This window comes from Micropterus dolomieu, linkage group LG10 (assembly GCF_021292245.1).
Source record: "Micropterus dolomieu isolate WLL.071019.BEF.003 ecotype Adirondacks linkage group LG10, ASM2129224v1, whole genome shotgun sequence".
In the NCBI taxonomy this organism is placed as follows: domain Eukaryota; kingdom Metazoa; phylum Chordata; class Actinopteri; order Centrarchiformes; family Centrarchidae; genus Micropterus; species Micropterus dolomieu.
Genome location: NC_060159.1, coordinates 19,733,118 through 19,744,666, shown reverse-complemented (window position 1 = coordinate 19,744,666; position 11,549 = coordinate 19,733,118). Strand labels below are relative to the sequence as shown.

At 38.7% G+C, this 11,549-nt stretch overlaps 1 protein-coding gene across 1 annotated transcript; it reads right to left on the bottom strand.

Moving 5' to 3' along the window:
• Positions 1–3,731: 3,731 nt before the first annotated feature.
• On the bottom strand, positions 3,732–11,274 carry akirin2 (akirin 2). Its single transcript, XM_046061139.1, has 5 exons — positions 10,787–11,274; positions 9,329–9,463; positions 7,596–7,745; positions 7,438–7,509; positions 3,732–4,380 (listed from the first exon to the last, which is right to left on the bottom strand). The coding sequence occupies exons 1-5, from the start codon at positions 10,956–10,958 to the stop codon at positions 4,370–4,372; spliced, it is 540 nt and encodes a 179-aa protein (XP_045917095.1). The 5' UTR covers positions 10,959–11,274; the 3' UTR covers positions 3,732–4,369.
• Between the last annotated feature and the right edge of the window lie 275 nt (positions 11,275–11,549).

Below are 11,549 nucleotides of genomic sequence, written 5' to 3'. Positions count from 1 at the left end.
AAAATTATGCTTGTAAAATTAACTTCCAGCTGCCCAGCAGAGCTTGTTTATGAAAATTTGATAACTTTACAGGTAGTTAACCGATTTTATAGTCACATTTTAATACAAATTCAATTCCGCTCATTAAATTAAATACATTTTTAGGGAAGGTGTTCCAAATATTATCTTTTTCTTTAATTAACTTAGTTAGTCATTTAATTTTGAAAGTATTGTTTAATGTTTCAAAACTTAAGTCCTCCAGACCTCCATTTCTTTTTGTGTTACATAGGATACATTTTTCTAAATAATTACATTTATTCCTCCATATGAAATTTAATAGAATTTTATAAAAATTTTTGTATATTTCAGTAGGCATTTCCAATGATAAGGATACATAGAGCATACTTTACTTAATACCACACGCTCACGCAAGTAAAGTGTGTCCGACTTGACGGCGGTGTTTTTATACCCCGCCCCTACAGTCGCCTGCAGCTCAGACTATTACTTAAAATAAGGCATGCTGGTTAGAAATGCTTTTTTCTCTCTCTCTTTAAAAGTATTAACAAGACAACATACAAGAATACATAGGCCTTCAACACATAAGAGATACAGAGGTACATATAGCTAGCAACAATAAAATAAAATAACAGAAAAAAAGAGTATCACAGAAAGACCTTCAAGTGAGTAGGCGACAGATATTAAATACCTTAAGAGCCTTTTTGTTTAAAGAGAAGACGAATTGTTCTAAAAGTTCAATTTCTTTGTCAAAGACTATAAATAGAGTTTTTTTGTTTGTAAATTTGCATTTGTGTATATGAAATTTTGCCAGAAACAACATAAGATTTATTATGAAATAATGGTCGCAGTGGCTGGTTAGAAATGTTTTTTTTTAAATTGACTTTATTGAAAATGTCAGCATATATCTGCAACATATAAAGACACAACATATAAAGACATACAATATTTCATTCTCCAGGGGTACACAAATAATTTAACATTCATTAAGGCTTTCTGACTAAAAAGCCCAGGTTAAAGCACTAACTTGAGTTCTCGAGTTCCAATATCAGACACTTCCATGAGGTCACAAGTGTTGAATATAGTTCTACAGTCCTTTGAGCGTTGCAGTTTTCTGAATATTTTATGGAGTCCATGTTATGCATCTAGTTCATAAAGACAAGGAACAATGGTTTGGAACCAGTAAATTTACATTTGTGGATATGGTATTTGGCAAGTAAGAAAAACAGATTTGTTATGAAATATAGTCCTTTTTTATCCTCCCTGAAATCAAAAAGACCAAAGAAAACATCCTTAAAACAAAAAGAAATATCCGAAATGAGTCTGAATGAACTCCAACATGTCTGACCAGAATTTCTCAGTGTGACAACAGTTCCAAAATAAGTTGGAAACATTTTCCTGTGCAGCTTTAAAGAACACTCAGTTTCAACATTCAGTTTATATTTTTTAAAGAAAGATTTTACTGGGTTGGTTAGAAATGTTGTCCAACTATCGCCGATGCTGCAAAACGTCACCATGTCACATTACATTAAAACTTTGCAGGAGCAAGGCGGCTGCAGGGGCCGAGTCCGGCAGCCGCAGTTGCTTGGAACCACATTTTTGCCTGGTCTTGCGGCATTTTTCTTTGCAAATGCCGCAGCATCAATCATTGATCACAGCTCACAGTAAACCCTCCATGGGTTGATAGATTTGATTTCCATTGATAATTTTTGTGTGATTTTGTTGTCAGCACATTCAACTATGTAAAGAAAGGAGGATTTAATGAGATTATTTCACTCATTCAGATCTAGGATGTGTTATTTTAGTGTTCCCTTTATTTTTTTGAGCAGTGTATACAGTCACTATGAGATGTTGAGATGAAGTTGTATATGAAATGCTTTAATTGTTTGTCATTGACAAATCAAAAATCTTTCTGAAGAAAACATTTTTCTCTTTATATTCACTGCAAAATATCCATCCATCTATTCATTGTCAACCACTTATCCTGCGTACGGTGTCGCGGGGCGCTGGAGCCAATCCCAGCTGGCATCAGGCGCAAGGCGGGGTACACCCTGGACAGGTCGCCAGTCCATTGCAGGGCCACACATAGACAGACAACCACTCACGCTTAGACTCACACCTAAGGACAATTTAGGGTCACCAATTAACCTAGTCCGCATGTCTTTGGACGGTGGGAGGAAGCCGGAGCACCCGGAGAGAACCCACGCAGACAAGGGGAGAACATGCAAACTCCACACAGAAAGGCCGGGGCAACCAGGGTTTGAAGCCGCGACCTTCTTGCTGTGAGGCAACAGTGCTAACCACCGCCTCACTGCAAAATATACAGTACCTATGAACAAATCTCCTCTTTAACAATCACAGAGTTGCATCAATCAGCGAAATCTTTTGGAGACAGACAGGTACTTCTGCATCAAGTAAAACTGGTCCACTCTCTCTGATGACTGCTGTTACCTTCGGGTCAACATGGATACGCTGTACCAACTTATCCTCCTGGACACAAATAACAAAGTCGTACCATTGCAACAGTTGATCTCGGCTTTCCTCTTAGATCTGTGACCTGTGTATGCTCCAAAAACATCTTTTTTTATCATTTTTAGAGTAACAGGTGTAAAACCTATGAAAATGTGGTTAAATTTGATCAAAATTGGCTCACATTTGATATGCTCATCTTTGGTAATTCTTCACAGCATCTCGTGTAAAACAGCGCCATAACCAGAAGTGATGCGACCCGTTTTCCAGAATGCAGAAGTTGGTTGTGCATGACCCCTATTATATGTTTTGATTGAACACACCATGTAAACATTCACAGTGCAGGGAGGAAAAAGTATGAACCCCTAGGCATATGACTTCTCCAAATGTTAATTGGAGTTAGCCAACCTGGAGTCCAATCAATGACATGAGATTGGAGGTGGTGGTTAGAGCTGCCCTGCCCTATAAAAAAAACACACATTTTCAATTTTGCTATTCTCACGAAGCATTGCCTAATGTGAACCACGAGTTCTACAGTGTCAGCTGAAGAATTAAGAGAAATCTCTGGAACATTCCAACATCTTTGTTGAAAACTTTGCCAAAACTGACAAACAAAAAATGTCAAACACTAAACAAGAACAGAGTTGGGAGGACACCACGGAGGAAGCCACTGCTGTCCAAAAAACAAACAAAAAAACACTGCTGCACGTCGGAAGTTTGCAAAAGAGCACCTGGATGTTCTACTTGCAAAATATTCTCTGGACAGATGAAAGCTATGTTAAGTTGCTTGGAAGGAACACACAACCCTGTGTGGAGGAAAACGGCACAGCACACCAACATCAAAACCTCATCATCCTACGTTTATCCTGCATTTTGTTGGCAAGTTGTTGACTTAGAAGATCAGACCACACTTTATGACCAAATTATGCAGAAATCCAGGTAATTTCAAATGGTTCACATACTCTTCCCTGCAACTGTACATTAAAAAAAATAAAACAAAGATATGTGCTAGCTAGATCATTTAGTTTCTGACTGATAACATGGGAGTTCCCCAAAACTACTGTATCTCTGAACTCTTTAACCAAACCCCACAGGTTATTCTGTGAGATCTCCTTTTGATAAATAATGTAATGTTATTTCACTTCCATTCACTGAGCCTCCCCTGAAACAGTTTGGAGCCCCCCTGTGGAGGCCCGCCTCACTTTGAAAACCTCTGGTGTAATCCCTTCAAAAGATGGTGCCAACAAATTAAAAATCCATGGAAAACATTTGTGTAAACACTTTATTAGTTTGCTTTTCTAGAATCAAAGCCCCTTTATACCTACAGCAAATAAAATCATGAAATTTTAATACAATGAACAAAAGTCAAGCAACAAAAATTAAAATACAGTGTATACAAATGTAATAGCAGTAATTACAAGTACAGTTTAAAACAATGATGAAAAAAGCCAAGATGACCATTCCTGGAGTCTAGTCTCAAGGCAACCTTGGTTTGACCCCTCGTCAACGTTCAATCCCTTTTTCAAAATGTACATATACAGAAGCTGCACAGCTAACATCCTCTGTGAAGTAACTAAATTTGACAAAAAAACAAAAAAAATTCTAAAAGGCCATGTGTGTGGTGGCAATCAGCCTTTTACGAAGGCATCAGAACAAAGCCAAATAAATATTGACATGGCAGTTAAGAGGCCACTGGTAGAGTCACAGAGAATCCTTGAGAAGGGTGGCAGCAGGAAGCCCTCCTAACTCTGGCAGACAGCAAACGTGGATGCCACTAACTGATGCCTGAGGAAGTGAGTCCACAGAGAGGCAATATGGCACAGCTAGGAGAAAAGTCCAACTAGACCCACCGAGTCCCTGGAGTAGCTTGCAGCAAATTGTTTTCCTCGATATCAGAAGCTGATACTCAGGAAACATCTGTGGAAGACAAGCAAGGAGTATATATCTATCATCTCTTCTTTAATAAAAAGGCAAACACACCAACTTTACTAGATCTTGGAAGTGTGTCGTTGTGGATGCTCCGGAATTTGAAAAAGAGCTTGGTAAAAAAAAAAAAAAAAAAAAAAAAAAAAAAAAGGCAACTAGATCTTTTGCTTGACTAAGATGGAATAAACTGCAGCAAGAAGTGAAATTGGATCACCTGATTTCTTTGACATTTTGTAACATTTTGCGTCCACCGTTAACTATTCCTGTACCTGTGATGGTAAACCGAGTTAGAGCCCGATAAATTAGTGTGCCGATGTGAGCTACTTGTAGATAAGTCAGTATCAGTGATAACAGCTAATAAATGACTATTAAAAAAGAAAGAGATGGAAGACAGATCCTTCAATTAGGCCTGTCTCAATAACCGCAAAATTGAAATACTGAGCTAATGGTCAAGCCTACCCCGAAGGATGGCAATCACCGCAACAACCGCAATGTTCATACTGTACACTTCAGGGCATGTTAAATTAATAAATGAGTGCTTCAAAAGTTCCACAACCGTAACAAGCTATTTAACGGTTCAAGGATGGATCGCCATGGGCTGTATGTGACCTTCAAACTCTGAAGCTGTAAGTGCTGCCGTGTTTTGTTTTGTTTAAGTGTTTATTTTAAAAGGTTAGCTAACTTGGCGTTAGCATATTGCGGTCGGCGATGTTGGACTAATGTTGTGATCCTGAGAGACAGGACCATTACTACAGCTTTATAAACCCAAAGTAAACATTTTGCTGTGATTAAATAGCAAAAAGACAGGTCAAACCGATGCCGAAATAACTACAATATAATATAGCTACGTGTGAAACAGACACGGTCAAACTACAAAAAGGAGTTTGCTTGGCAATGTTGTTGACTAGCACGCCGCAGCTAGAAATAGACCATAAAGTCGCTGTTAGCGGCTCGTTGTGCAGTGAGGAGACAGATACAGGCACCCTTACTCTGCTATATGGCACCAAATTACTTAATTGATGAAAGATGCGATAATACCGCATAACGCACTGTTGAGCCTCAACATATTGCCTGACGTGCACCTCCCCAAAAATGCAACTACGTGACACGGACTGCAAGTACTCTGATCGGTCTGGTGGATAGCCTCACATTTCCTCCAAGTCGACAGGTAGCGCTCAGTGTTTTCAAGTAAATTTTACTAGCAGCCAAGCCAGCGGTTGCAACACAGTCGATCAATATATTTCAGCGAAATGACTTGTTTCACGATCAGAATGTGATCCACTGGGTCGATAACATTTGAAGTCTAAAAGAGCTGCACATTTATCATTTTACACCCATTCAAGTTAGCTTTCTCGGCCGGCAAAAGTCAAGACAGTGGACGCTATACCGCTACTGCCAACTAGCATTTTGGCGGTGTTATTGAATAACGACAGTGACACCAAGGCACCAAGAATAAATGCATGGCTATGTGTGTAGGTTACGCCGTAGGCTACAGCGTAGACATGATGCAACAGTATAAATTAAGCTTTAGCCTGAAATAATGTCCCCTTTTCTCAAATTGGTACACTATTTTTATTAAATCACTACAGCACACATTTGTCTTTGTTGTACTACAATAGCTCAAAACGAAATATTAATCTTGTTCTAAACTGAAGTCAGTTAAAAATAAGGTAAAACTTGGACCACAAGGATTTATGACAAATACTGGCTTTATAACAGACCATAAACACCAAGTGTAATGCTAACCCTAGATTAATGTTTTCATTAATGCTGAGCTGACTCAGCAGCTTAACTTGAATTATGACAATAATCGCTGTATCACTACCTATTTGTGATGCTTAGGAATGCTTTTGGCAGCAAGCTACAGGCCGCTGTTAAAAATGTAACATGGGCTTTTACCCAACAGACATAGCAGAACAGAAGGACTAAACTTTGCTTTCCTGGAATCAATAAGTAAAACATTTTTCTTAACAAGTGTCCAGCTTGATTAAATTTGGAAGTCCGATTCAAATTCAGAAATGGTATTAACACTCAACTTTTCCTAAATGTCTATATTTAATCTGCAAATGTTTGCAGGTTTCTAATCAGCATATACTTATACGGAGCTCCACCCCCTCATAACCAATCTGCAGGAACAGGCATCCCCCTTGATTAGTGACGTAGCTGGCTGAAGGGGGACAAACACAAGCAAGACGGGATGACCCAGGTACTAATTTGGATTCCCCCGTTCACAATGCTGCCGATGAGTTAAAAGAAATATGACTGACTTGTTGTAAATGACAATAAAATAGAGTTATTTTTCTATAATGTGTTTTTACAAGCAGCGCATCACATCCACACGCTGGCGTATAGCGTTTGGCTCGATAAGGCAACGAACATCTGATAACAATAGGCAATATGATACTATGGTCTCGTATTTGCTCGACTGACGCATTGAAAACGGCATTAATTTAAATGTAATCTGTCCTCCTGTTCACCTTATTTATGAGAATAAATTTCAATGCATGCAAGAATGAATGATTCCTGATTAAACTGTCCAACATGTGTTCTTTTGCAGAAACAGATATCTGTGTTTATTATCCTCAATCATGGTTCTTTTTGTGCGCCGCAAATTATCTTAAATTTAGTTTTTTTTTTTTTTTTTTAAATTGCGCACTTCAGGGAAAATCAATCAAACGAGTGTCTGATTATTTAGAAAGGCTTTAAGCCTATAATACTCAGAGGTAATATTTCAATTTATTTTACACAATAGTAGGCCTATTCATTTCAAACTGTTTCATCCTTCTGCCATGTGAATCGCCATTTCTCCTCTTTATGTGCATACGCACAGAGTTAACTTACAGGATGCACATTTTCCCATCAAGTTTTTTTTTTATATAGATCACAACCTTTGCTTGGGAAGTGGCGTACGCGCGTTTCCAGCCCTGTTTTGTACGTACGCACCGTTTATAAATGAGACCCCATGTCACTAGACAGACAATCTGGCAGAAGCACGTTTTGCAGAGACCACTAATGGCGACAAATGTTTGACAATAAAAATATACTCACAGCTGGCAGGCTGCTCTCCGAATCGTCGCATCAGCTGATCATGCGTGAACTTGACAAACGCATCATATTGCTCTGTTGGAAGAACAAACACTTATTGACAATCAGCATGATTACACACCTAAAATTGTTCTCCACACCATTTTAAGACAAAATCCTACCTGCAAGCTTTGTCGTCAGTATCTCGTCATACTCCTCACGGATTTTGTCCTCTCGCTCTTTCAGTAGTCTCTCACAAATCATTCCAACCTGCCTGAGGGAAAATAAAGGCTGCTCTTTCCTGGTAGGAGATGAGGCACCGGAAGACGTACCTGTTAGGAGAGTAAATATCACGATAATTATAAGACAGATGACATTAAGCATAGCAAAAGCACTTAAAGTCGGTCAGTCTCATCAAAATATATATTGCACAGCTTTAACACAGAGCAGGTATGGCAGTATATTCAGAGTGTATTGTGAATCATTCCTCATCCTGATGTACACTCCTCATTAGAGCATCAGTCCATTTTACTTTTCTCCCACATAGTGGGGTTGATAAAAAATAAATAAATATATATAGAAAGTGGTGACTAACGACTATTTAGTCCGATTTATCAGGCATGTAGTCAGTGTGGTCAGCCAATAGTATGCATGTTGTCATCTTAGCCAAGATATTAACCAACCAGTCCTACTAAACATGTTTTCTGATCACTAAATTATGGTATATAAACTACATTCATAAGGCTTGTGGCTGCAGACCCTTGTTCTACATTACATTTTAAATTCAGAGTTCAAACAGCAGGTTGATGGCAGGGTTTTTCCTGCATAGAGAAATTTGTGTCACCGCCCAAAGAGGTTTTAGCGAGCGGCAAAGGAAAATCCACAGCGCCAAAATGATCAGAATGGGAAAAAAAAAAACCCCCAACCTTTCTAATCCTCTGCGAATGTGTTTTAATAGCCATTTATCAAACAACGTCTTGTCTTCCAGCAGTCAGCTCTCGTCTCATCCACAGCCGCTGTATTTTACACATGCAGCAGGCGCTAATAAACCAGCTGCTGCGTTGGTTAAACTGCGCCTGAACGCTCCGTTACTAAACTCGCGCTAATGACTTCCTGTTATTTCTCACAATATTAAAGCCGTTTATGCTTGAATGTGCTGGTGTTCACCGGTACTATCACTTTTACATTTTAGTCTTTGGCGTACCGGCACCAGTTCTCTCCTCTGCCCTCTCCAGATCAGGTTCTCTGGGCACTAAGTGACGCTCACCTGTTCCCGTTCTCGCCTGCCTGCTAATCTCCGCAGGGAAATCAGAGCCTTTATGCAGCCATGTGTATAGTGGCTCGTCAAAGTCACTTTTCGTTAACCAACCAATCACAGCCTGGAGTAGGCGGAACATTAAAAAAAGGTTGAGGCAAACTTTAGAAATGTTTAACTCGTCATTCTGTATGCACAGTTTTTATTTTTGCATAAACAATTCAGAGACTGAGCATTTTTCTTGCACAATAATTTAATGACTGAAAACAACCCACAAAATGAAACTGCTGTTTTTGTCCAACTGGAATTAATGTTAGGCTACTAATGGTAAGCTATAGTAGCCTGTACCATTATCTGAAATTATAATGAATACACAAACAGTAGCACTAATCAAACCTTAACCACAGTGGTGTAGGCTAATATCAGAAAATGGTTTTATTTGTGACACAGCTAAATCTCTACTAATAAAGTATCTGTAGGCAGATTATCCAAATGAAGTGCAACATGTAATTATATTACACTAACATTATACCTTTCTATTTAATGTTATATACATGTTGTTTATCAAATGGTCAGAAATAAGAAAATGCATAGATTTCGGTCAATAGGTAAAAACTAGTCAATAACCTCATTAGACATGTGCCACTGGTTGCTACGTACCTGGTAAGGCAGATCCACTGTGAACGTTCTGCAGGTCCAGAGGACAGCAGCCATCTGCCTGCTGGAAAGCACTGTCCAGGTGTCGTCGTTTCTGCAGCCTCTTGTACTCCTGTTTGATGTTGTGTAAAATTTGCTCTGGAACAGAGAGAAAAACATTTGCTCCATTATATAAGTGACATCTTCGCATAGAGGTAACGCATTTGTATGCAGAGACAGCTGTTGCAGAATTCCCAAATTTGATAATTTCATGTAGCCTTGCTGAATTCCTCAGATAGATCATGACTTTACACAAAGAAAGACACTACAGGCAAGACATTTTGAGTTGTTTTGCTTCCATTACATGTCATCTATCAGACAAGGAAAAAGAACAAAAACATATTTTGGTGTTTATTTAACCACACTTTGTTTATTTGCATCTGTAGTTCTAAACTCCTAAACGAAACTCACCAAAAGTTAGCATTAGATAATGCCTCATTTGCATCTTTAAACGTACATTTTAAGAAAACATCTGGATCAATAACAATAGACACCAATTACTTTTACAGTCTTACTCGGTGTGAATTTGTGTATTTGCAGGTCATGATGCATTACCTCTGGAGAAACACCTTTTAATGACAGACAAAACAAAAAGGTATCCGAATGAAATAATGACCAAGTATCTGCCACTCTTCCTCCAGAGGTGACTGTGAGAAAGCTGATAAAATTGATAACAGCAATATTAAACCTAGTAACTTTTTCTTCCAATGTGAAACTATCACCTCTGGGAATTGTTGCTTCCACATGTTATCAGGCTAAAGCAATCACAAAATAAATTACTATAAATTTAATCTGAATGTTTTTTTTTGCAAAATGTTCAAAAGCAGCACAAAAGGGACAAACAAAAATTACAAGTTTCCAAATAAAACTGCGTTTAAAAACAATGGTTCCCAACCTTTTTGTAACACTTTATAGCCTTCATCACAGTCTGCATGAGTAGTTCACCTCACTGATCTTTATTTTAAAGAGACAGTATAAAATCATCCTCCAATTCAGTGAGTAAGTTACTGCAAGCAGCACAACATCCATCCATTAATTACACAGCAGCAACACAAAGCTTAGAGAAATTTTATTCCCACACTTTAACGTTACTTCCCCAAACTGTCAGCAGATACTAAAAATATAAAAATAGCCTACATAGTGTATGCCGAATTTACAACGCGGCAACAGAGATTCAGATCACATCCATAACAATATGCGTTTCTTGAAAGGCAGCATTGACAACGACATTCATTGTTAGTTTGCGTGTGGAGTTTCTGTTTCATCCCCCACAAGGAGGACACCGGTAACTGTTACAGACTGGGAAAATGCAAAATGCTACTGGCGTTAAATGTTAACGTATCCCAATTCACAATAAGGGATGTTTTACCATACTAAACTTGACATAACATTGAAATATAAAGTGTGGATTTAAATGCCTACCTGCGGTCAGCCTGGACGAAACTTCCCCGAACGGCGAGGGCTCCATTCGCAGATATTTCTGTGGTGAAGAGACCGGAGACATGATCGGGGCGCACCTCCTTCTCTTAGGGGACGCCTGGCTCAATAGCGGATCAAAGTCCAATGTCCTCTTCAGAGTAGCCCCACAAGCCATCACGCTGAAATGTGTCTAAAAAAACTAAAATGTTATGTGGGAAAGTCGTTGACCTGGGCCCCGGTCTGTGCTACCAATGCTATCTCACGTTAGCTAGGTCAAACGGCAGCAGCGATTCCGGGATGCGGAGAAATACGCACTATTCTCGCCTCTAGTTGACTTCTGCTGATAAATGTCATAGAGTTTGAGTTATCAACTATATTTTGAAATAATCTGGATAAAATAAATTAGGATAAAATTTGTATTAACTCAGATGATTGCAGATGTTATAGCACTAGTTCCGATTACTACCTACAACGGTTCAGCCTAGCTTACCTTTTATTCCGTTCTCCTTAATCGGTTCTGAGCATGCGCAGGAAAACTGCCTCATGCTGGTACTTGTAGTTTTATTCCCGATGGCACCCATTGTTTTAACAGCTCGAATACTACATTACCCGAAAACCTTGAAACTGCTTTTTTTCAAATTTGTTTTGTTTGCTAACGAAAACCCCCAAACCACCGCAAAGTTTCAGTTTCGCTGAAAACGTTAACATACAGAAACTAATTTTAAAATGTATTTATAAGAAGACTAAATTTTACGTACCGTTTGTT